The 27,498-nt window shown below is 40.1% G+C and overlaps 1 protein-coding gene across 8 annotated transcripts in view; it reads right to left on the reverse strand.

Moving 5' to 3' along the window:
* Positions 1-2,406: 2,406 nt before the first annotated feature.
* The window catches only part of LOC133562095 (casein kinase II subunit alpha), a 37,027-nt gene continuing 11,935 nt past the window's right edge, over positions 2,407-27,498 (reverse strand). For 7 of the 8 annotated variants that reach the window (XM_061915971.1, XM_061915968.1, XM_061915970.1 and 4 more), the window contains 4 exons: positions 6,789-6,889; positions 3,559-3,707; positions 3,365-3,454; positions 2,407-3,283 (listed from right to left, as the gene is read on the reverse strand). In XM_061915971.1, coding sequence (XP_061771955.1) covers positions 3,168-3,283; positions 3,365-3,454; positions 3,559-3,707; positions 6,789-6,889 — 456 coding nt within the window. In that variant the 3' untranslated portion in view covers positions 2,407-3,167. The remainder of the gene's footprint in view (positions 3,284-3,364; positions 3,455-3,558; positions 3,708-6,788; positions 6,890-27,498) is intronic. The other variant, XM_061915972.1, reaches the window with a different exon arrangement.

The following is a 27,498-nucleotide window of genomic DNA, read 5'->3' on the forward strand; positions in this document are numbered from 1 at the left end:
ACAAATATTTCAAATGCACATAAATATTACACTACAGGTGAGACTTACTATATTCTGAAATACTGGCTATGATGTTGTTATTTTAGTTATAAACATTCCAGGGTGGCGCTATCCACATGCGTTGACAATGACGTCACTATTTTGAAATTTCCCTCAGCCAAAAAACTTTGTTGCACAAAAGCATGTTAACAATGGAGATACAAATTAAAGTAAGAATTTATGGATTTAAAAAGCATAAATACAACTAGATTTTAAAAAATGGACTAGTAAAAATGTGACTACATAATTGTGCAGGGTCCCAACACTGCGGTCCCTTCCAGGGTTTCTCGTTTTTTTTGGGGGTTGATTTTTTTTCTTGTCCTAATGTGGGATCTGAGCCGAGGATGTCATAGTTTGAGCAGCCATTTGAGACATTTGGGATTAAGAGCTATAAAAGTAAACTTTGATTGATTGATATATGTCTGCACTTCAACTACTTCACATTCCAGAAATATGAACCAGAACATTTGACAAAAATAAAATTAATGAAATATAAATAAATATATATATTCACACATTTTGTGCAAAAAAAGGTCCAATACCACTAAGTTTTCTTTGACTCATTTTGCAGACACTATCTGAATGTGCGGCTTCACGGTGGCAGAGGGGTTAGTGCGTCTGCCTCGCAATACGAAGGTCCTGCAGTCCTGGGTTCAAATCCAGGCTCGGGATCTTTCTGTGTGGAGTTTGCATGTTCTCCCCGTGAATGCGTGGGTTCCCTCCGGGTACTCTGGCTTCCTCCCACTTCCAAAGACATGCACCTGGGGATAGGTTGATTGGCAACACTAAATTGGCCCTAGTGTGTGAATGTGAGTGTGAAAGTTGTCTATCTGTGTTGGCCCTGCGATGAGGTGGCGACTTGTCCAGGGTGTACCCCGCCTTCCGCCCGATTGTAGCTGAGATAGGCGCCAGCGCCCCCCGCGACCCCGAAAGGGAATAAGCGGTTGAAAATGGATGGATGGATGGATCTGAATGTGCATCCCAAACTCACAATTATGAATCGGTTGTCATCGTTCACTTAAAAGCCATTCAAAATACTCAATTCATTCAAAAACATCAAATCTCTGTACAGTAAGACTATATCTGGATTTAGCCTTTGAACATGAGGCAACATACCATTCAAAATACTCAATTCATTCAAAAACATCAAATCTCTGTACATCCATCTATCCATTTTGTACCGCTTATTCCCTTTTGGGGTCGCTGGCGCCCATCTCAGTAAGACTATATCTGGATTTAGCCTTTGAACATGAGGCAACATACCATGGCGTCTGAGATCTACAGTAGTTCCTTATCAAGTAACCACATTTATTCAATTACCATGGTCTACACTAGTCTACAATTGGAATTTGCTAACATTGTTTTTTTCTTTCCAACACACCTTTAGAATATGGATCAGAAATTAGTTATTGTCCTATGTAAATTCCCCCAACTTTGCGATGAATGCCATGATAAATTGGGGAATTGACTAGCAAGTTTAAATTGTGTGTAACCTAAATTTAATTAGTGTTGTCGCTTAAAAAATGTATTCTACTTGACAAGGCCAAGACTTATTGATTTCATGTTGGTGATCAAGTTTGACTGCTGAAAGTGACTTCTTGGCAGGATAGAATTATTTGGTAAGACAACACTCATTAGATCAACCAATACTCAAAACAATGGGATGGATCTCTGCAATGTACAATATATCGTCAATCAAGGTCAAAGGGCAATCTGTTTTGCAAACAAGATTAATTAATATAAATAATCACAACTCAAAAATTAAAATGACAGTGCACATAAACTTCTGGCCACAGCCCTCATTAATCACTCATTTAAACGCTGACCAATAAAGTTGGAGACACCTACTAATGCTATAATAATGATAATAATGGATTAGATTTATATCGCGCTTTTCTAATACTAGATACTCAAAGCGCTCACAGAGAAGTGGGAACCCATCATTCATTCGCACCCGGTGGTGGTAAACTACATCTGTAGCCACAGCTGCCCTGGGGTAGACTGACGGAATCGTGGCTGCCAGCTTGCGCCTACGGCCCCCCCGACCACCACCTATCATTCATTCACCAGTGTGAGCGGCACCGGGGGCAAAGGTGAAGTGTCCTGCCCAAGGACACAATGGCAGCGATTTGGATGTCAATAGGCAGGGAGCGAACCTGCAACCCTCAGGTTTCCGGCACGGCCGCTCTACCCACTACGCCATGCCGCCCCGATTTATTGAAATAAAACGTGTGCCGACTCTTTTGTCTTATACTGTTCTTAACAGTCTAAACATGTGACAAGTAAAAAAACAAAAAGTAGAAAAGGTGCTGAGATGAACTGTTCAAATGAACATATATTATACTCAAAAACACAGCGCCTGCAAAACCCTGTTTAAACTGTTTATTTTTTGAAGTTGTTTTTTCTGTAGGTGATGATTTTTCCCAACATAAAACAAAAAGTTACAAAATTGTCTAGTCATCAAAATCATTTGTAAGAGACTTGATAAAAAAACAAACATGAACACATACATACACATGTAGGAGTGAAAATAACATAAAATAGGCAAACTACCGACCCTGTGATATTCAGCATTGGGTGCATGCAACCTGACAGTAACTGTAGAATATCTACAAAAGTCCAATTATTGAATAATAGCAACTAACCACTTCAAAGGACCAACAACTCCTGAACATAGCAATGTGTTTGTGTGTGTGTGTGTGTGTGTGCACGCGCAGCACTGAGCACACCAGGGTCCTGACTGTGTTGCATGAAGTCGTGGGAAGGTTCACAGTGCCGTACAGCAGGATCCCGCGTCAAACAGTTTCAAGCAAGACTGTATATTTGGAACATACAAAATAAATTTTATTATCCATTCTCTTCATGTCTACATCATATTAGAATTTCTAGACCATGTCATTGTCAAATAACACACCCAAATTAAGTAACAATCCTCTGACAGGTGCAATGATACATGGTTCTGTCAAGTCCAGGTGTCAAAATATAAATGAATGTGAAAAGCAATTTAAATCTTCTTTGTTATTGTCGACATAAAAAGGGGAGGCGTGGCGCAGGGGCCACAGTGACAACTAGGCAGGATGTGGCCATGAGCACACAAACACAGGACTAGGGGGGACAGGGAGCACCCCTCAGGGCTGGGCCCCGGTGGCTGCGGGAACTTGTGTGGCCAGAGTGTTAGGGGCGGAGATAACAGGTGATCCAGCGATGTTCGGCAGCGGCTGTGAGGAGGTCATTGAGCTGATGCCTGAGACACACAATAACGCATGCTTAGTCATTGGAGTTGGGACCACTGGAACTATTCCCGTTTGGGAATAGCAAGACCTACCAGCCATCATACTTGAGGAGCTGATTGGTGTGGAACTGGCCGCCATCCCTCCAGGAGTTGCCCCCCTTCCCTGATCTCTAACGATGGGAACTGGAATAGATGGATTGGACAGCATCTTAAACCGAGCCTTTGTCACAAATGGCAGCTAATCCAAATACAGTCAGCGGAAATAGGACAAAAGACAGTCAACTTACAGAAATATGCATGTTCCATGGCCTCTTTGGCTGTCAGGCGGGCTTGATGGTCATAGCGCAGCAGTTTGTCCAGGAAGTCCAGAGCCTCTGTGCTGACCAGGTGCTGGTTCTCACTGTGCACAAACCTCTCCCACCTTTTACGAGAGTGTCTAAAGAAAGAACATTTTAATGCATTTTTTATTCTACATTAATCACATCATTGCAGTTTAATAAGAAATTTCGAACTAAATTTTATGATTTATGACTACGAGAACTCTCAATAATATGGAGCTTAACAACCAATGCCACAATTTTTAAAACTACTCTTGTGTCACGTTGCTGTGTAAATACATAATTTGATACAAAGGGTTTTATAAATAAAGTTGGTAGGTTAACAAAGGTAAAAGGCCACACAAGCATTACAATTCCGAGTTCAGTAAACATTTCGATTCTGGATAATATGCCCCAAAAGTGAAAATGTTCAAAATATCATCACAATATCATCTGAGCCCCTGAAGCTCCACATGTGTGTTTTGGCACTTAAAGGGGTACTATTATCCAAAAAAAACTGTTCTTCCTTGTTAGTTTCAGTTTTGTGTATTTGGGATTCCCATAATTCTCGAAAATTTTGAATCAAACACATTTATAAAACAATTTTGCCTTCTTTCAAATGAGCCTTTTGGAAGTTGGAGACATTAGTGACTTGTTTTCCATTAGTTACGTCAGCAGCCATTTTCCACATATGGTAAAAGTTTAGAACTTTGTGTGAGTCCGTGATTTTTATTCACTCTTAGTCCAAAGTGGAAGTCAATAAATTCCTTATTTTTCCTCTATCTTCTTGTTGCGGGGAAAATTGGTTCATACATGCACATGCATGCTAAAATCCTCTGCTGTTCCCATCCATCCATCCATCCATCATCTTCCGCTTATCCGAGGTCGGGTCGCGGGGGCAACAGCCTAAGCAGGGAAACCCAGACTTCCCTCTCCCCAGCCACTTCGTCTAGCTCTTCCCGGGGGATCCCGAGGCGTTCCCAGGCCAGCCGGGAGACAGTCTTCCCAACGTGTCCTGGGTCTTCCCCGTGGCCTCCTACCGGTTGGACGTGCCCTAAACACCTCCCTAGGGAGGCGTTCGGGTGGCATCCTGACCAGATGCCCGAACCACCTCATCTGGCTCCTCTCGATGTGAAGGAGCAGCGGCTTTACTTTGAGTTCCTCCCGGATGGCAGAGCTTCTCACCCTATCTCTAAGGGAGAGCCCCGCCACACGGCGGAGGAAACTCATTTCGGCCGCTTGTACCCGTGATCTTATCCTTTCGGTCATGACCCAAAGCTCATGACCATAGGTGAGGATGGGAACGTAGATCGACCGGTAAATTGAGAGCTTTGCCTTCCGGCTCAGCTCCTTCTTCACCACAACTGCTGTTCCCATTTCTAATAAAAAAGGAGCGTATAGTTCTAACTTACATGTCTCTATCAGTAAAATTTATATGAACGCGCTAAAAACTACAACCTGGCTGATGGGGTGCAGTTGCAGGGCTTGGCATGTAAAAAAAATTTGGTACGTAAATAAAAGAAAACAGTGCATTCCGAAGACACAGTCAGAAAGTGGCTTGAAGATGGTCTGTAAAACTTAATCAATGCAAAATGTTTACCAAAGTTCCACAAGTTCATGTTATGCAGATTACAATTAATTTATTGAAATGTAGAAAATAAAATCATAAGACCCCTTTAAAACAACAACAAAAAAATGGCAGGGCAGAAAAGCAGTTGCAACCAGCTGGAAAGGGGAAATTAATTTACATCTAAAAAGAGCACCCCTAAAACGACTTGTTTTAAAGAGATGATCAAGAAGGGGCTTGAAGATGGGCTTGTAAAGCAACATTTATGCAAGATTTTGACCAATAAAGCAACATAACAAGTTATGTAAATCACAAGGAAGTGCGTTAAATGAAGAAAAAACCCCATCATATGAACCCTTGAGGCCACGAACAGAAAAAGGTACTGTATTGTAGCTACAGGGTGAAAATTCTGGTGGGTCACAATTGTAATGAACAGGTGGGTTGAAGGGGGCACAAACTCTTGGCAGTGTGTGGTTGTTCGCTGATGCACTTCTTTTACAACGCTATCTGCTAATGCCAACAAAGGTAGTATTCTGTCTAAAAAGTATCTACCGAAAGGTATACTGTGCTATTTAATAAGTGTGTTTAACAGTGGAATCAGGCCGGGTCAGCGCGCGGATAGGCATCATTGTTATTATTTTAATAACCCTCCATCCATCCATCTTCTTCCACTTATCTGAGGTCAGGTCAAGGGGCAGCAGCCTAAGCAGGGAAGCCCAGACTTCCCTCTCCCCAGCCACTTCGACCAACTCCTCCCGGGGTATCCCTAGGCGTTCCCAGGCCAGCCGGTAGACATAGTCTTCCCAACGTGTCCTGGGTCATTCCCGTGGCCTCATACCGGTCGGACGTGCCCTAAACACCACCCTAGGGAGGCGTTCGGGTGGCATTCTAACCAGATGCCCGAACCACCTCATCCGGCTCCTCTCGATGTAGATGAGCTATCTCTAAGGGAGAGCACCGCCACCCAGGGGAGGAAGCTCATTTCGGCCGCTTGTACCTGTGATCTTGACCTTTCGGTCATAACCCAAAGCTCATGACCATAGGTGGGGATGGGAATGTAGATCAACCGGTACATTGAGAGCTTTGCCTTCCGGCTCAGCTCCTTCTTCACCACAACGGATCGATACAGCGTCCGCATATTTTAATAACCTTCATACAGAATGAGACCTGGATACAGAGTAGATCATAACTGTGATTCCATATATTATATAATCTATTATTATCATTCATTTATAGCCATAAGTTCCTATAATTACACAATTCAACATCTATTTAATATGTGTGAAGTATATTATAGGAGTTAAGACTGTAAAAAAATATACTTTTTGATAGTTGTCGCGGTTTCAAGTTTTTTTTAGCAGATCTCCACTATTAACAGGAGTCATGTGTATTTATATTTTTAATACATTTTATTTATTTCCAGTTGAGATACAAAAAGCTGCTTAAATGCACTTAACTGCTAATAATGTTCAACAATGCCCAAAAACAATCTTACGTTGTATGGATGTTATTCAACCAATTTATGCATGTAGGTCGAAATCAGGTGGCTAAGTGCCTCAATGATTAAGAATTAGGCTGGTTTCAACGAAAGATAGACAAAGAAAAACATCCACAGCAGGCCTCCTTGTGTTACCTGCCCAAGATGTCATTGAACCGCGGGTCCAATTCAATGTTGTACTTGTCAGTGTAGTCGTACAGGTCCTCTGTGCCCAATACTTTTGCAATTCGCACGAGCTGCAACAAAACAAACAAAACATCAGTGTACTGACTCATTGGTTTGAAACAGAAATAAATCAAAACATTGTTAGTATAAGTAAGTACACTAATTCTATATCAGTTTCACAAAAGTTGCAACCCAAAATTCATACCAACGTGCCAACCAACTAGTGCTGTGTGATGTTACGATATGTATCATACATAGCACAACATAAAATGTCTACCGTAAAAAATAATTCTCTCTTGTTTAGGGCAGGGGTGGGCATTACGTCGATCGCAAGCTACCGGTCGATCGCAGAGGGTGTGTCAGTCGATTGCAAGCCAGGCATTAAAAAAATAGACATAAAAATGAGCAATCATCAATCTTCACCAAGACTTCACTTTCGTCAGTTGTTTTGACATTCACGGCACCCGAGGATCTTGTGAGATGACGCTGGCTGCTGCGAACTCATTATTAAGAAAAAAATCTCTGACAGGATGGAGAAAAACACTTTCTATTTCAACAGACTCTTGGGCCATACCTGCTGTCAAAACTCTTCACCATAAAAGACCTGCTTCATCCTGCCTATGCTAACAAAATAAGAGTCTCAGAAAGCTAGCGTGCACAAGCTAGCAAGCTACGGAGTTTGATGCCAATGTATTTCTTATAAAGTTGTTGCAAGGAGCGCAGGCGGGGGACACTTCTCCAGGGCCGATGGATTCTCGGGGCAACACCCTTCACTTTACCCGGCAGTGGGTCTTCACAATTTCGGACTGCAGGGCAAAATTACGAGTCCAGCGATTAGTTGCAAATCGTGGCTTTTTATTTATGTCTAGCACACAGTCAAAATCCCACACAAAAACACTAGCCATTCCCCAGCCCTCCTGGACCGCTCCCTCTCCTCTCTCGCCCACACACTCACTGACGTTACTCAACTGCTGTCACACATTAAAGGGCCACACACACATATGCTACTCACATAACAATGTGTTTAAAAACATGTATGCAAGTTGGACAAATGAGATACGAAATCCAACCACTTTCATGTGGTATTGGACAGGAAGGAGGACTTTTTTTCTCTTCCATTTGAAAATGCGGACCTTATCAGCACCACTGTCTGATTCCAATCAATGCAAGTCATCAGAATCAGGTAATACACCAACTTATATTCTTGTGTTCATGAAAGAAAGGAATCTATATGTGTTAAACATGCCTGTATTATCATTAAACACCATTAACTTGTTAACAAAAAATGTCTCTTTCATAAATAAATAAATAAATATAAATTATAAATATGAATGAGGTAGATCTCCTCGACTTGGTCAATTGAAAAGTAGCTCGCCTGCAGAAAAGGTGTGAGCACCCCTGGTTTAGGGGATAATTTTAACGTTTGGGCTGCGGCTAATGTAACTGCAACAATGTTGCTGCTTTGCTGTAGCATTTGTAAGTCATATATACAAACCCCGTTTCCATATGAGTTGGGAAATTGTGTTAGATGTAAATATAAACGGAAAACAATGATTTGCAAATCCTTTTCAACCTATATTCAGTTGAATACACTACAAAGACAAAATATTTGATGTTCAAACTCATAAACTTTATTTTTTTTGCAATAATAATTAACTTAAAATTTCATGGCTGCAACACATGCCAAAGTAGTTGGGAAAGGGCATGTTCACCACTGTGTTACATCACGTTTTCTTTTAACAACACTCAATAAACGTTTGGGAACTGAGGAAACTAATTGTTGAAGCTTTGAAAGTGGAATTATTTCCCATTCTTGTTTTATGTAGAGCTTTAGTCGTTCAACAGTACGGGGTCTCTGCTGTCATATTTTACACTTCATAATGCGCCACACATTTTCGATGGGAGACAGGTCTGGACTGCAGGCGGGCCAGGAAAGTACCCGCACTCTTTTATTCCGAAACCACGCTGTTGTAACACGTGGCTTGGCATTGTCTTGCTGTAATAAGCAGGGGCGTCCATGATAACGTTGCTTGGAAAACAATATTTGTTGCTCCAAAACCTGTATGGACCATTCAGGATTAATGGTGCCTTTACAGATGTGTAAGTTACCCATGCTTTGGGCACTAATGCACCCCCATACCATCATAGATGCTGGCTTTTGAACTTCGCGCCCATAACAATCTGAATGGTTATTTTCCTCTTTGTTCTGGAGGACACCACATTCTGTTTCCAAATATAATTTGAAATGTGGACTCGTCAGACCACAGAACACCTTTCTACTTTGCATAAGTCCATCTTAGATGAGCTCAGGCCCAGCGAAGCCTGAAGTGTTCCTTGGTGTTGTTGATAAATGGGTTTTGCTTTGCATAGTAGAGCTTTAACTTGCACTTACAGATGTAGCGACCATCTGCAATTACTGACAGTGGTTTTATGAAGTGTTCCTGAGCCCGTGTAGTGATATCCTTTACACACTGATGTCTGTTTTTGATGCATTACCGCCGGAGGGATCAACAGTCTGTAATATAATCGCTTACGTGCAGTGATTTCCCCAGATTCTCTGAATCTTTTGATGATTTTACGGACCATGGATGGTGAAATCCCTAAATTCCTTGCAATAACTCGTTGAGAAATGTTGTTCTAAAACTTTTCGGCAATTTGCTTACAAATTGGTGACCCCTCGCCCCATTTTTGTTTGTGAATTACTTAGCATTTCATGGAAACTGCTTTTATACCGAATCATCAATCAATCAATCAATGTTTACTTATATAGCCCGAAATCACTAGTGTCTCAAAGGGCTGCACAAACCACAACGACATCCTCGGTAGGCCCACATAAGGGCAAGGAAAACTCACACCCAGTGGGACATGAGAACCTTGGAGAGGAGGAAAGCAATGGATGTCGAGCGGGTCTAACATGATACTGTGAAAGTTCAATCCATAATGGATCCAACAGAGTCGCGAGAGTCCAGTCCAAAGCAGATCCAACACAGCAGCGAGAGTCCCGTTCACAGCGGAGCCAGCAGGAAACTATCCCAAGCGGAGGCGGATCAGCAGCGCAGAGATCTCCCCAGCCGATACACAGGCATCATGGCACCCACTTGTTCCCAATTAGCCTGCACACCTGTGGGATGTTCTAGCACTCCCTTGTTCCCAATTAGCCTGCACACCTGTGGGATGTTCCAAATAAGTGTTGAGAATTTTTACACTTTATCAGTATTTATTGCCACTAGGGCTGGGCAACGATTAAAAATTTCAATCGAAGTTAATCGCACTTTTTCTCTGATTATTCGCGATTAACTGCATTGTATACGTAAAGCCCAATAATGAATTCAAAAGTAGTGTGTAGTGCACCTTTATTGGAATATTCTCCAACTTGAACAAAAGCGCCAAAATATTTGTTGTGCAAACACAATTCAAATCAGTACTTGTTAAACAGTAGCAGTTAAATAGCATATTTTATGAAAATCAACTCAAAAAATGTAAATACAAACATTTAAGCTTATTGCCACTGCCAGGGTATTTCAGATATCCTGTTTGTTATGGAAAATAAATATAATTTACATACAAATCTCCGAGCCACAATCATTACATCCGAACAGGCAATTTCTGAGGTAACAGCAGGAACATTTTTTTTATCAGTGATCTTATGTTTAAAAAACTTATATTATAGGTAGTGGGCTGTTTTAGGGAATTTTTGATCAAATTATCCGTAGTAGCAATATTAATAATGTTGTGTTTATTATGCGTAGTACACTTAAAATAATTATGACCATATCTAGGAATTGATATGATGGGAATTTTCCGATTGTTTGCTTGGTGCTTTGATAAACTGAACGCATCATATACATGGTACTATATTGTGATGTTATGAGCCAGGGAAAAAAAAACTACCCTACCCAGCATGCAACAGGAGTGACAAGCATGCGCGGTAGCCCGGTAAAGGTTGTGTGTCGCCATGACGGCATCTTGTATGTTGTGATATGCACGCTCTGAAAGTAAACGTTAAGAACTCAGCCAACACGCCTCGTCTGCATTATTGATAAATAGACGGACAACACATATACTCCGCTGCTTCACAGCCCGCTGGATGTAGCCAGCAAAGTATTCCCATCCTAGCTAGCCGGTCTAGCAAGCACGCGTCATTCAGTCCAAAACGGCCCGATCTATCCACATTCAGAATTGTCTGGCGGTCGTAAGTGATCCCGGAGTGACCACGCTGTAAGCCAGCCATGAAATTTGCAGAATTGTCCGGTATTTTGCCAAATGTTCCATCTTTACCAAGAGCCCCTCGACGCCGAAGTACATCCGGGTGATGCCATCTTGTTAAGAAAAGGCGTTAACAAAATAAAAGCATGTAAACAACATACGCAAATGTGCGATAAAATAATTGTCGGCGTTAATAGATTGATGAGTTAACGCGTAGTTAACACATAAATTTGCCCACCCCTAATTGCCACCTTTCCCAACTTTTTTGTCACATGTTGCTGGCATCAAATTCTAAAGTTAATGATTTGCAAAAAAAAAAAGTTTATCAGTTTGAACATCCAATATGTTGTCTTTGTAGCATATTCAACGGAATATGGGTTGAAAATTATTTGCACACGCGCACACACACACACACACACACACACACACACACAAGTGTTTATCAGGGCTTGGCGATATGGCCTTTTTTTTTTTTAAACATCTCGATATTTTTAGGCCATACCGCGATACACAGTATATATCTCAATATTTTGCCTTAGCCTTGAATTAACACTTGATACCAATAATCACACCATTATGATGACTCTGGGTCTACTTTAAAACATTTTTGTTCATACTGCATTAATATATGCTCATTTTAAACTTTTATGCTGAGAGGGAAATCACAACTGAGTCAATTTACCAAAACTGTATTTATTAAACGGTTATTAAGCATTGGCACAAACATTCATATAATTTCAAAACAGAAAGTGCAAGATTGTCAGACATTTTAAAACAAGCTATGAGTGCACTTTTGTGCATGATGTCACTAAGATGACATGTCAAAACAACACTAATTGGCATTGAAGAAGCTAAGTGTTAGCCAGATTATCTATTACAAAACTTGTGCAACACATTTTGCAAAAAATAACTTTACAACGGGCATTCTAGAAGCCCAGGCGTGGTAGGACCAATGTCTTCCCCAATAATGGAGACAGATGCCACACCCAAAAAAACAACGTTTGATTCTGAAATTGTGCTTTAATTTTGAAAGGACATCACGGCATCAAGTCACTGGCCCGCCCTTCCCCTCACCAGCTCTGACTCAAGAGTGATATAGAGACACGAGGCAACAGGTAATCTTTAAAACAATGTGCAGGGAACGTTACCATACATATGGCTGTTTTATAACATCCTGCCGTTTACTTACATTCATATTTAGAAACCACTCTTTCTTCCCTCCCCCCACTTCACTCTTCCATTGTTTGATTGCTAACTATTCCCAACAAACTTCAACACTAGCTTTTCTATCTTATTCCAGCATAATACCGCCAGCAAAAAAAGGTTGAAAGAGAAACAGGACTGACCTGCCAATGTCAGTGTGAGTTTTGGACAGTTACACAACACCGGATTATACTAGAATACTTTTTTTCATTGTATTTATGGTGAGTGATATTGACAGTTTCACAATATCAACACAATATTAAATTTAACAAGTTCCTTATTCTATTTTATTACATGCAATTATCATTACAAAGACAATAATACACAATAACTAAATAAAATGAAAAACTACTATGCATTGCTCATTGAATCCACTCACAGTCCCCCCGTTTCCAGGGACTTTATTTCTGAACTTTAAACTTTAAAGGTGCCCTATCATACAAAAACAACATTTCTTATCTATTGGTACTTGCTGTTGTGTATTTGGGATCTGAGTCTCAAAAATTTGAAATCAAACCATGGACGCATTGAGGAGATATTTACAAAATAATCTTGCCTTCCTTCCTACTTTTGCTAAACGACACGTTTGGAATTTTCTCCTTTAGTGACGTGGTGCCACATGTGACATCACCTTATGTCTCGACACATGGTATAAATGTCCCTTGCGCGCCTTTACCCGCCAATGTAGCTCGACGATGTAGTCAATAAGCTCCTTTTTCTCTATACTCCTGTTGTGGGGCAGACTGGGCATGCATCCTTATCTGTTGCAATTTCTAATAAAAAGTAACGTATAGTTTGAACATATCTGTCAGCAGACTTACGATGGAAGAACTAAAAACTACAACAACGTGGGCGGGGATAAAACACAGTAGCAGTGGAGCCACGTGATAAGACCGCCCACTATCGGCACATTCTGAAGAGATGGTCAGAAAGCTGCTTGAAAACGTTCTGAAAAACATAATCCATGCAACATTTCAACAAAAGAACCACCAATACATGTGATGTAGACTACAAAGAAGTGTTTTAAATGTAGAAAAAAATCATAATAGAACCTCTTTAAAAAACAAACAAAAAAATACTTTGAGGGGCAAGTATATTGATCTAATCGTTCTAATATATATATCATACACTGGTCTTTATTTTATAGATCGGTCCGCCCTCTTGTGTCATGTACTGACTGCGACAATGCTGACACATCAACAATTGCATTACTATTGCAGTTGTATTATTCTTTCTGTAACTCTTATGAAGCTATTAGTTAATTTCCTGTTTATAGCTGCTTACTTTCTGCTGTAACATGGGTCCATCTAAATTTCTTAAAGGGGAACATTATCACAATTTCAGAAGGGTTAAAACCAATAAAAATCAGTTCCCAGTGGCTTATTTTATCTTGTGATTTTTTTTTTCAAAATTTTACCCATCACACAATATCCCGAAAAACGGCTTCTTAGTGCCTGATTTTCACCATCGCTATATCCACCCGTCCATTTTCCTGTGACGTCACTGCGTGACACCAATACAAACAAACATGGCGGATAGAACAGAATGGTATAGCATAGTAGCTCGGATTCAGACTCTGATTTCAGCGGCTTAAGCGATTCGACAGATTACGCATGCATTGAAACGGATGGTTGGAGTGTGGAGGCAGATAGCGAAAACGAAATTGAAGAAGAAACTGAAGCTATTGAGCCATATCACGACAGACAGCGGCAAAGAGGACGAATTCGGCATCCTTCTAACCAAGGATTGCATAGTTTGACCACTGGTGCAACTTGAATCCGTCGATTGGTATGTGTTTGCTTGGCCTTAGATGTGGGTGGAGGGAAAGGCTGGATGCAAATATAGCAATAAATGAGGCATAATGATGCAATATGTACATACAGCTAGCCTAAATAGCATGTTAGCATCGATTAGTTTGTAGTCATGTTGTGAGCAAATATGTCTGATTAGCACACAAGCCAATAACATCAACAAAACTCACCTTTGTGATTTTGTTGACTTTATCGTTGGAAATGCATCTGCTTTGAGTGTCGCAGGATATCCACACATCTCTGTGCCATCTCTGTCGTAGCATCGCTATTGTCGGTAAAGTGTGCAGAACAAACGAGGGAGTTTTGCATCTTTTGGCCACTGGTGCAACTTGAATCCGTCGATTGTTATGTGTTTGTTTGGCATTAAATGTGGGTGTAGGGAAAGGCTGGATGCAAATATAGCTACAGCTAGCCTAAATAGCATGTTAGCATCGATAAGCATGTCGTGACCATTGATATGTCTGATTAGCACACTCCACGTAAGTCAACTTGAATCCGTCTCTGTTCGTGTTGTTACACCCTCCGACAACACACCGACGAGGCATGATGTCTCCAAGGTACGGAAAACAGTCGAAAAAACGGAAAATAACAGAGCTGATTTGACTTGGTGTGTTTATAATGTGTTTGAGAAAATGGCGGATTGCTTCCCGTTGTGACGTCACGGGTGAAAGGTCATTGCTCCGACAGCGAACAATTGAAAGGCGTTTCAATCGCCAAATTCACCCTTTTAGAGTTCGGAAATCTGTTAAAAAAACATATGGTCTTTTTTGCAACATCAAGGTATATATTGACGCTTACATAGGTCTGGTGATAATGTTCCCCTTTAAACTGTACTAAGCTGTTGTTTCTAGCTAGCTTAGCGATTAGTGTCAATCAGCATGCCTGCTTTTGCTGGCTCTTGGTGTGTCACATGTTTAGCTTTGTCCTAATGCTTGATGATACTTAGGCTATTTACACACACACAGTTTATTTGGCATAATGAAAGTGATTAATATTAACTTGGAGGAGCGCTCCACACCATGTATGAAGACACATAATTAGCTCCTTGCTCGTCATCCGGGAGACTAAAAATACATCCAAAATTAGCCAAAGGGGCTTGGAATCTGCGATCGGCATTGGAAGGTATTAATAACAAATGGCGATCATGTACTTTTACAAGCAAATGGGCCGATAACTGATCGGTAGCCGATTGATTGCCACATCACTAATGATAGTACACATAGCAAGGCAGTTGAGGCAAATAAAATAAAGAAATTAAAGAAGCTCAGGTGAAGTAATTTTAGGTCAGTTGATTAGTAAAGTATGGATTAGTCCGTTATTACTTTTAAACAAACTATTATAACAATTTGAATAACTGGAATACCGTCAGGTATTCCAGTTATAATTTGGCGATTGAAACGCCTTTCTATTGTTCGCTGTCGGAGCAATGACCTTTCACCCGTGACGTCACAACGGGAAGCAATCCGCCATTTTCTCAAACACATTATACACACACCAAGTCAAATCAGCTCTGTTATTTTCCGTGCCACGGGGAGGAAACTTCAGGGTGTGGTGTAAGATCCCAATCAGTAAAGAGTAGATTTTTGATAATAGATTCAGAAAAGAGAGCTCTGCGCTTCAAGTATTACTTTAAAACATGCCTCGTCAAATTAGTGTTACCTCCTTTGCTTCAAACTTAGGTAAACATTTCAATAATAAGCATTCAGATCTGTACAAGGAGTTATAAAAAGTGACTGGTAATAATGTAGTTGTGACACCTGTCGTGATGTTCGCTCAGGTGCAAATTGTAGTAGACGGGCACAGGGTAGACACGTTCCCTTCAGTTCAGTTTACCCCGCAATAGGACTGCTAAGATCCGCTTTCCAGTCAGAATTAGAGGCCGCCGATAAGTGACAATCTGGTTGCTTTATTATTAGATTTGCAGGAGACAACTGGACCCATTCATCGCGCGCTGCTCTCTTTGTACTCGCCCACTCACTCACTGACATTGCTCAGACAACACGTTGACCGTCTCACAAACACGCATACGGTACGTTACTCTCAAAAGTTATCCAGCTCCCCTGTTGTGCACATGTATATACATAACATGTAGCTACGCAGACTCTCAAACAGCTGCTTCGATTGATGCCAAATATTAGCAGTGTTAGGACCGCCCATTTGACGTCAACTAGTGCAAGTAAAACAACTGAATTTGGTAAGAAATTGGTACAATTTGTGTTTTATCTTTAACAGATGTGTTTTACCTAGTGCATGGCTTCTTTGTGTACATTTATCCATAGTTTTGTTTTTTTGTACTTACTAATAATTGTATTTTTCTTAAAGCACAGACCAGCATTCACAACCATTAATCATGAAACATTATAATGTTAAAAAAGCTTTTTTACTATATTCTAACCTAATCCTTGATTATGGCAGACTATATGTAATATGGACATTTTTTCTTTGAGTGGAACAAGCAAAACATAATGTGTTTAATGCCCTTTAACTGATATTTTAACCTTCTAAAACTGCTCTTTGAGTGCAATAGGAAACATATTGTGTATTGTATTGTAAGAGTTTATGTTAAAATAAAGTCAATAAGCCAAATAATTGACACTTTTATCAGGCAATACTCATTGAGAACAGCGAACTCAAAACTGGTGTGTTTTATACGGCAGGGCAGCTTTAACACCTGTAATTTCATCACATTGGTTGGACTCCAGGTTGACTGACTCCTGGCTCCATTTGATTCTTGGAGAAGTCATAAGCTTAGGGCTTCACATTGTTTTTCCATACCTATGGTGTGAATGTTTACACGTGTTAAAAAAACATGAAAACATAATATTATATGTGCAGTATTAGTTCAAGAAGACTGTCTATTGTTGTGACTTAAATGAAGATTACAACTCCTTTTATGCTCAAATGATGTATAAATCCAAGTAATCCAAAGAGGGGCCACATACTTGTTCTTGCAACTGCATGTAATTTAGTAAAAAGCAAATTTATAATATTTAATATTTGCGTATTTTGCTCATTTTACCCACATGTGGCGCATCACTGGTTTTGTGTTGGTGGTATGTTATCTTGAGTATTCACTGAGGCATTTGTTTTCAAAGGCTTGTATGTTTCGTTCTGAATCTACCAGGTGTCCAGGTCTCACATCCATACAATAGTATTGATGTCATTAGAGGTTTGTAAAGTATGAACTTTGTCTTGAAGTGGATGTTGCGTTTCCATATTTTGCTTAGTTTGGTCACTGCTGCTGGGGCGATTCGAATGCAGATTTCTGCATCGCATGTGGCATCTTTGGCCAGTGTAGCTCCCAAGTATCTAAATCTGGACACTTCCTCCTGTTGGTCCCCATCCATTACTATGTTGGTCCTTGAGTTCTTTAAGGTGTTCACCAGTACTTTTGATTTGGCTGTGCTGACCTCCATTCCATAGGCACCAGCTGCTGTGCATAATTTGTTTGTAAGGTCCTGCAGTTTAGCCTTTGAGCCTGCCATGAAGTTGATATCATCTGCAAAACGTGGATTCCAGATGGGCCTGCCGTTTATTGATATTGTAGTCTGGTGCTTGTGTATGAATTCCTGCATGATTCTCTCTAGAAATTGATTAACTAGGAAGAGAATATATCCTTCCCTGACACCTAATGTGTTTCGGAAGAACTGTCCTATTTGGTTAAGGAGGACTGCGCTGGTGGCTTTACCATAGAGGGCCTGAGTGACTTGTATGAGCCCGTTTTCGATATTGAATTATTTTAGTGTGTGCCAGAGTCCTTCGTGCCTACAGGAGCGAATGCCTTTTTGAAATCAATGAAGTTGTGAAACAGGTCTCTGATGTTCGATGTGTTTTTTCCATGAGTATCCTACAGTTGTATTGTTGGCAATTTCTGAATGGTTATTTATTGGGTTTGATGGGCGGAATTGAGGACTTCCCGTTGACTCCGTTGTAAGCAGATTTGTATTTATGAGTTGGAATGCGTTAAATAAAAATACAGCTGTTGTGATGTCTCTCATAATGATTGTGAACGATAGGTACAATTCCAAAAAAGTGCAGCTCCCCTTAAAGACTTAAGACTTTTTAAGACCATAATAAATATTAAATACCATTTCACATCCATATGGACAAAAATGTACAAAGACAAAGGAAAATCAGAGGGCCAAAATGAATTGTAAGGATACAAATTCATTATTTGCTCTCTCATTAGAAAACAACATTGTTTAAATAAATACACCAGAAGTATCTCTATTTTAAAATAATTGAAAACATTATTGGCAAACATAACAGCCATTTTTCCGATTTGCCATGAAGCTGTTTTCTTTCCAAATGTGCAGTGTGCTTCATATCAGGTGTTTTCATGGAACAACCAGAACGTCAGCAATGGTAGAGGAAAACGCAACAATATATTGTCTGTGAAAGGGACTGTTATTGTCTCTGCTATAGCTAACTGGTTAACTTTTGCAGTATTTTTATGGCTGTCAGAATTGAGCGAACAGATACTACTACAGTACTACTACTGTTTCTGCACAAAGATGTGAAAAACAATGTGCAGACTGTCTAAATTCAAAAGAAAGAAGGCGTTTAAGGCTTGCAAGCCTCAAACAGAATTTGGATGTGAGCAAGCTAAATAACACTCAAATTTGCTCAGCTCATTTTGTATCTGGTATGTATGAATACCTTGATTTTGTGACATTTTTGAAAATGATTTTTCTGTTATTTAAGAATAAGATGACATTTGCAAATCTTCCTCGCCCAACCATAAACCGAGTGTAAACAAAACAGACAACCTTTATACCTTTTAATGCTAGTTGCTGTATGAACTTGGAGAAAATATTAGGCATGAGAAGCTGACCTGAAATTATTGGATGAAATAATAAAAATAATGTTGGAACATTTTTATTTTTTGATAAGTTTTACTGCTGTGAGTACACTACTACCACAGAGATATTTACAATAAATTCGGATCCAGCAGCACAGGTAGCTTACTTTAGTTCCATTTTGTATTTACATTATAAAAAAAATCGAAACTATCAGAAGAAAGACTGAAGTTTATTAATGTTTTAAATAAAAGTAATGTTAATATACTTTTTAGAACTTTCAAAATCCTATTTAAGACCTTTAATGAAATTTTAGGGTAGGTTTACACTTTTTAGGACCCCGTGGATACCATGAATAGTGTGAAAAACAAAGTGTCAGGAATGTTAAGGGTAAACACAACTACTTTAATTGACCACAAACATAATACTCAAATATTCTAATCATATTTGTTACTAAAAACATATATTTTTCAGTGCTGAAAATAATACAGGAACATCCAATGTTTTAGGAAAATATATTTAAAAAAAACCCAACTTACAGTTGAGTGCTTAAAGTGATAATGTAAGCTGTGTGTAACAATTTTAAAACAATGTTCACTTTCGTGTCTTAACGTTTACTTTGAGAAAAATTGTCCGCTACAATGGACATTTTTTATATCAGTCTGGAAAAGGCTGTTTCTCAGACAAGTTAACTAACGATATAACCTTTAATAATGTAAATACTAGGGGTGTAACAGTAGACAAAAATTTCGGTTTGGTACGTACCTCGGTTCAGAGGTCACGGTTCGGTTCATTTTCGGTACAGTAAGAAAACAATTTTTTTGGTTATTTATTTACCAAATTTGCAAAATCTTCCACCAAAAATATTTTTCTTAGTGCAATATTTGATGGGAAGTAATGGGAACCTTGGATGGATCAATAATTCATAATAACATTGATTTTGATTCAATATTATGTTTTAAAAAATGACAGTTTGAAAGAAAAAAAAACTGCTGTTTTATTAGTCAACGTTGGAACTTTTTCTAAATTACATTTAGCCTTCAAGCTTTTTTATTTCACTTTTGTTTATGTTTTTGTTTATTTTAACAGTATTTTTAGAATGTGCCGTGGGCCTTTAAAACATTAGCTGTGGGCCGCAAATGGCCTATGGGGCACACTTTTGACACCCCTGCTATAGATTAAAAAAAAAAATTAAATATGATAAATCTATGGGTAAAAAGCAGAGCCGGGACACGCATGCGCGTTTATCATAACTCTCTCTCTTTCTCTCTGTCTCTGCCCCTCCCTCACGAATGTTGCTGCGGACACAATTTGTTTGGTTTTTAACTCCTTCTTAACCCTGAACGTACATTGAAAATACACGCAACCCTAACTTAAAATGCCGGACATTTGAGGCTTTTAAGAAACTCCAGTCGGACAGCTCCGCTAAAGAGGACATATCCGGTGTAAAGAGGAGGTATGGTCAGTCTATCGTAGCCCGGTCGCTGCTAGCATGGCGTGTGTTTTTTTATTGATTGAAGCTTTTATTAGTAGATTGCACAGTACAGTACTAATTTCGTACAATTGACCACTAAATGGTAACACCCGAATACGTTTTTCGACTTGTTTAAGTCTGGGTACACGTAAATCAATTCATGGTGCCTCGGTGTGCATTGTTTACACAATGTGCGGTGCGCTACTTAATATGTCCGTGTGGAACTCGTTCGGTACACCTTCGAACCGAACCGAAACCCCCGTACCGAAACGGTTCAATACAAATACACGTACCGTTACACCCCTAGTAAATACCTCACCAACTGATGCTTAGCGTTGCTGGCTTCAAATATCTTTTCTGATTGACCCAAGTGCAGACCTGTAAGGCTCCAGCCACCCCCGTGGCATAGAGAGAGACAAGCGATAGAAAATGGATGAATTGAAGATTTATCAAGTAGCTTTTCAGTTGACTCGTATTTACCGTGGTGAACATTTTTTTTGTGATGTCCCTCGACGTGACCGACTGGATCTGTGTCGCCTAGGAAGCGCTCGTGACGAAAGTGGCGCGCAGAGGTAATTGTTTTTATCAGGGTTTGTTCTTCCATTTGTTAACAAGATAACTCAAATACTTAAGGACAGATTTTTGATTACATTTTCAGGAAATGTCTAAAAAAAGAAAAAAAAAGCAATTCCTCTTATTTAATACAAGTACGAACTTACTTCACTTCCTGCTTGATGCATTACACGTCCCCCACATGGCGGTCCCGCGCTGTGCAGAGTATTCTGGGAGATGTTTATTTTTAGACCTACGCTCACAAAGTTTTCGTTTGATACAGTCACAAGTCACGGCAATATTGTGAAGACTTTGAAACTGCAATACCGCTTTATCTACAATACCGTTACATCCCTACTTATTTCGTACTAGCTTGTATGCTTAGCTGTTGCATCAAGCAGTAGCTTGTTGCTCGGTAGTAATCATGTGACAGACGTACTTCCGGGTTTTAGGCGATGGTCTAGAATCCCATTAGGCTACTGTTTATTTACCTTTTGCATCAGTGCAGGTTTGGGCATAATTTTAAATGTTAAGAGGCAAATATATAAGCAATCATTAAAAAATATTTAAAATAGAATGGAGTGGATTAATACACTCGTAAAGAATGATTATTTTTCAAAGATTTAAAACATTGATCATCACGTTCCTGCTCACCTAAAGTTCCTTTCCTTTGACACAAGTATTTACAGAAAGAATTATTGGAGTCACATCAACTCTTTACATCTGGAGAGGTCCTTAAATTAAGCAGTAAACCATAAAAGACAATGTTAAACTTATTCATGCATCGCAAAGTAACGTAAGAGATTGACATAACGAGTGCTGCTGTGATCATAAAGCTAATGAGAAAAAGGACATGTTTTGGGCAGTTGATTGATTCCTGCTAAAATGTTAGTCTGTCATCTACAATTCATGTCTGCAGTTGTTGTTATGGTGTGAAGTTCATATTTTGTCTCTTTAAACATAGATGCCCCTGTTCTTTAGCAATATTACGATACAGTATGCTGTTGAGCCTATGAGAGATTTACTCATTTAGTTTATCAATTCCATTAGGGATATTTTGTTGATGCAAACAAATAGCATCAAAGACATTACAATGTGGTCATTCATGTTGAATAAAGCCCCCTGGCTTTCCTGCAGAACAACAACAGCCAAGACTCTAGTTTTAGTTGTGAAAATCAACAATGAAAATACAATGGATTGGACCAACAATCACAATATTAGTAGGACTTTATAAGGGGAATGGCACTTTCTTGGGGGGGATTTTGCCTATCGTTCACAACCATTATCAGACAAGAAAAACTTTTTTTTGCATTACGAACTTGTAAAAATTGGCTAGGTCATGGTGGCTAGCAATGCAGCTAATAGAAGCAATCAAATCTACTTCTAAATCACTTCAAAAATGCATTTAGAAACCGTGAATACTTCATTTACGTTCCGTAACCTGTATGATAACCAATAACATTGTTATTATAAGAACGATCACTGACAAACTATTTTTATAGCATAATAACAGCAGGCCTTAGTATTATCCGTAAAAGCTAGCTACGGAAAGGTATTAGCTAGCTTCCACGCCAGCAAGAAACATGTTTTAATTTGTAATGCAAAACACAATGCTAAAAGACACCAATCTGTACTGACTGAAAAACTTAAGTTATCATATTACAGTATCTGTATAGTATTACCCCACATTTCATGTTTTGTTTGTACACAGCCCGACAGCGTATGCACTGTAGTTGTAATAACACGCATGAAACTGCGTGTTTCATGTACAATATTAAATTGTGGCCAGAGACATTTTTCTTCGGTTTACTTTGGTTAACACTCCATTTATATCGAAATTGCTTGGCTTCAATTTCCATATTTACAGCTTCAAGTAGAGCTGCCATACTTGCCAACCCTCCCGGATTTTCCGGGAGATTCCGGAAATTCAGCGCCCCTCCCGAAAACCTCCCGGAAGAAATTTTCTCCCGAAAATCTCCCAAAATTCAGCTGGAGCTGGAAGCCACGCCCCCTCCAGCTCAAACATGCACAGTTCGAAGCCTGAAATGGAGGATTGCAGGCGGATCTGACGGCATTTAAAGTCATTTTTAAAAACGACTGCTAATCCTCCTCCTTTTCGACTGGACGACCGCGGAGAATTAAAGTAGGAACACTCCGGAGGCAGAAGTTCTTTAAGAGGGGCGGACTCACCGGCTCTCAGCCATGTTTCCGTCACACAGAGGAAGTCAAGTCCGCGGGAAGTGAAGAAATCCTTCAGGATAAACGTTTCGTTTGTCAAAGATTTTGCGTTCACAAGACCGAACCTGGCGGGGGCCAGCACGCCCAAGGGCGCAGCTAATCCAGGTGGGGCCCGACACACAGCCCGCAGGTGGCGAGGGAGAGGAGCCACGAGGCGGGAAAGGAAGGCAGGAATCCGGCCAGGTAAAAAAGCTGACTGGGACGTCGAAAAACCAACGTCAAAGTTGATCATATCAGTGGGAGAGGGGCAAAGATCCAACAGTGTTTGGCGGTCATACACAAGCAGTGAGCTGACAGAGACGAAAATAGATGCAAACAACACAAAAACGAACAGAGCTGAGGGCGAGAGACGGCAGGCCAGAGCACATACTGGCGCCATCTTCTGGAAACTCGGAAGTGACGTTACTCAAATAGTGAAAGGTAAGTGTTGTTGTTTTTTTAGTAACCAGCAAGCACAGTACAGTTAGTAGAATAACGGTGTTTTTATTACTCTGTATTTGATAGGTGCCGTCTGAAATTCAACTATTTATTTTATTTATATATATAATAAAATAAAAATATATAGCTAGAATTCACTGAAAGTTAAGTATTTCATATACAGTGCAGAAAATAAGTATTTGAACACCCTGCTATTTTGCAAGTTCTCCCACTTAGAAATCATGGAAGGGTCTGAAATTTTCACGGTAGGTGCATGTCCACTGTATGAGAGATAACCTAAAATGAAAAATCCAGAAATCACAATCCATGATTTTTTACAATTTATTTGTGTGATAAAGCTAAAAATAAGTATTTGAACACCAACATTAATATTTGGTAGAGTAGCCTTTTTTTGCAATTACAGACGTCAAACGTTTCCTGTAGTTCTTCACCAGGTTTGCACAGACTGCAGGAGGGATTTTCGCCCACTCCTCCACACAGATCTTCTCTAGATCAGTCAGGTTTGTGGGCTGTCGCTGAGTAACACAGACTTTCAGCTCCCTCCAAAGATATTCAATTGGATTTAGGTCTGGAGACTGGCTAGGCCACTCCAGGACCTTGATATGGTTCTAACGAAGCCACTTGTTGGATTTCCTGGCTGTGTGCTTTGGGTCATTGTCATGTTGGAAGATCCAGCCACGACTCATCTTCAATGATCTGACTGAGGGAAGGAGGTTTTTGGCCAAAATCTTACAACACATGGCTGCAGTCATCCTCTCCTTAATACAGTACAGTTGTCCTGTCCCGTGAGCAGAAAAACACCCCCAAAGCATGATGCTACCACCCCCATGCGTCACAGTAGGGAAGGTGTTCCTGGGATGGAACACATAATTCTTCTTCCTCCAAACACACATAATGGAATTGTGACCGATATGGTCAATTTTGGTCTCATCTGTCCACAAAACTTTCTCCCATGACTCTTCTGGATCATCCAAATGGTCATTGGCAAACTTAAGACGGGCCATAACATGTGCTGGTTTAAGCAGGGGAACCTTCCGCCCCATGCATGATTTCAAACCATGACGTCTTAGTGTATTACTAATAGTGACCATAGACACAGTGGTCCCAGCTCTTGTCAGGTCATTGACCAAGTCCTGCAGTGTAGTCCTGGGCTGATTCCTAACCTTTCTTAGCATCGAGACCCCACGAGGTGATATCTTGCATGGGGCTCCACTCCGATTGAGATTGACCGTCATGTTTAGCTTCTTCCATTTCCTAATGATTGCTCCAACAGTGGACCTTTTTTCACCAAGCTGCTTGGCAATTTCTCCAGAGCCCTTTCCATTCTTGTGGAGTTGTACAATTTTGTCTCTGGTGTCTTTGGACAGCTCTTTGCTCTTAGCCATGCTGAATGGTTGGGTCTTACTGATTGTATGGGGTGGACAGGTGTCTTTATGCAGCTAACAACCTCACACAGGTGCATCTGATTCAGGATAATACAATGGAGTGGAGGAGGACTTTTAAAGGCGGACTAACAGGTCTTTGAGGGTCAGAATTCTAGCTGATAGACATGTGTTCGAATACTTATTTTCAGCTGTATTACACAAATAAATTGTTAAAAAATCATAGATTGTGATTTCTGGATTTTTCTTTTTAGGTTATTTCTCATACAGTGGAGATGCACCTACTGTGAAAATTTCAGACCCCTCCATGATTTCTAAGTGGGAGAACTTGCAAAATAGCAGGGTGCTTAAATACTTATTTTCTGCACTATATATATATATATATATATATATACCTATACCGTATTTCCTTGAATTGCCGCCGGGGCGCTAATTAATTAAAAACGTATTCTCACTCCTGCGCTTACCAAAGGCATGCGATGCGGTAAAAGTAAGCATGCGCTAATTGTTTTAAAACCTCTTTTTACTCTGGCACTTACCAAAGGCATGCAGTAAAAATCTGAGAGTGATGTAAGCTTGGAACTTAAATCCTACTGAATAGCTCTTAATCTTCTTCCCTTTATGCGATTTCGAATTACCGGTATTGAAATCAGTCTCCTCCATTTTGAAAATGATGACAGGGGAAGTGTCACTCGTGACGTCACGAGTTTGACCAGGCGGTAATACTAAGCATGCTCTAATTATTTTGGGTAGCGAGTTTGACCCGGCAGTATTTCAAGGCAGGCGCATATTATATGCCCTGCGGCAATTCAAGGAAATACGCTATATAAAATACTCGAGTTGGTGAATTGCCTGTACATATACTCTCCTCTTAACCACGACCCCCGCCCCAACCATGCCTCCAAACCACGCCCCCCACCTCCCGAAATCGGAGGTCTCAAGGTTGGTAAGTATGAGAGATGCAGCTATCGAATATTTTAGTAATCGAGTATTCTATCTCGATTACTAAAATATTCTACCAACCATAGCTCGGTTGGTAGAGTGGCCGTGTCAGCAACTTGAGGGTTGCAGGTTCGATTCCCGCTTGTGCCATCCTAGTTACTGCCGTTGTGTCCTTGGGCAAGACACTTTACCCAACTGCTCCCAGTGCCACCCACACTGGTTTAAATGTAACTTAGATATTGGGTGTCACTATGTAAAGCGCTTTGAGTCACTTGAGAAAAGCGCTATATAAATATAATTCACTTCACTTCACTATCTAATATCCCAATCAATTAATCTAGTAAATCTAATAAATAATATTTTTGCTTGAAAAAAAATATTTATATAATTTATGTCCTGTCCAGCTCCTCAGGAAAATCATATTGCTGATGTAGATGCTTATGTCGGCTGTAAAAATTTACTTTACAAAAGAGAAGTGTGGGATACTTCTCTTGTTGCCTTATTTGTATTTTGACTTTATTAAATGGATTTATATTATTATTTGGTGCAGCCTGAGGTAATGATCACACGAACACGGAGGAGTTTCAAAAACACATATTTGGGGTTAAAACAATCTCCGTCCACACAAGTGTAGTTTCAAAACTGTCTCTGTCCACACACAAAAACATACACCTGCTGTCATGCACATTTTGTCCAATCAGAAGCCTGAAAAAAGCAGCAATAGCTGAACTGGTAGCATTACACCTCCTATTATGGGACGGCTTGGCGCAGTGGTGAGTGGCCGTGCGCAACCCGAGGGTCCTTGGTTCAATTCCCACCTAGTACCAACCTTGTCACGTCTGTTGTGTCCTGAGCAAGACACTTCACCCTTGATCCTGATGGGTGCTGGTTAGCGCCTTGCATGGCAGCTCCCTCCATCAGTGTGTGAATGTGTGCGTGAATGGGTAAATGTGGAAGTAGTGTCAAAGCGCTTTGAGTACCTTGAAGGTAGAAAAGCGCTATACAAGTACAACCCATATTATGTTTATTTTAATCGACTTAAGATGTACAATGACATTAACATTAGCTTTAAAACCTGCCCGCACGTACACACAGAATCCTGGGAACATTATTAAAAAGCGAATGCACAGTCCTGTGCTGCTAAAACCCAACACTCATAGAATTATAACATGTTCAGCAACATGGTGATGTTTTACATGTGCAGTGAAGTGTACATTATTTCTTAAATCAGCGCGCACTAACAAAACCCTTTTGCATTTTTAAGTGTCTACCGCTGCTAAATTGTCATAGAATTATAAAGCATTTAATCATGGACATAGTGATATGGTACATGTGTAATGAAGTGTATATCGTCTTTAACATCAGTCCACACTACAAGGACGCTATTTTTTTAGTTACTTGGTCTCTTTTTATGAGTGAGCACGGTGGAGCATCTACAAAAATGGACGCAAGACTTCATTATTCGTCGTTAAACAAGGACTAAAAACATAAGACAATGTTGCACCTTTCTAATGACAAACAGCAAAAAGTCTTGCCTGTCAAAGTTGTTCCATCAGGCAGAGGTTTGATAACGATCGTATCCAAAACAGCTGACTGTCATTAGCGCCAGAGGGAGAGTCGCAAAGCCCATTTTGA

The sequence above is a fragment of the Nerophis ophidion genome, linkage group LG11, assembly GCF_033978795.1.
Source record: "Nerophis ophidion isolate RoL-2023_Sa linkage group LG11, RoL_Noph_v1.0, whole genome shotgun sequence".
Lineage (NCBI taxonomy): Eukaryota > Metazoa > Chordata > Actinopteri > Syngnathiformes > Syngnathidae > Nerophis > Nerophis ophidion.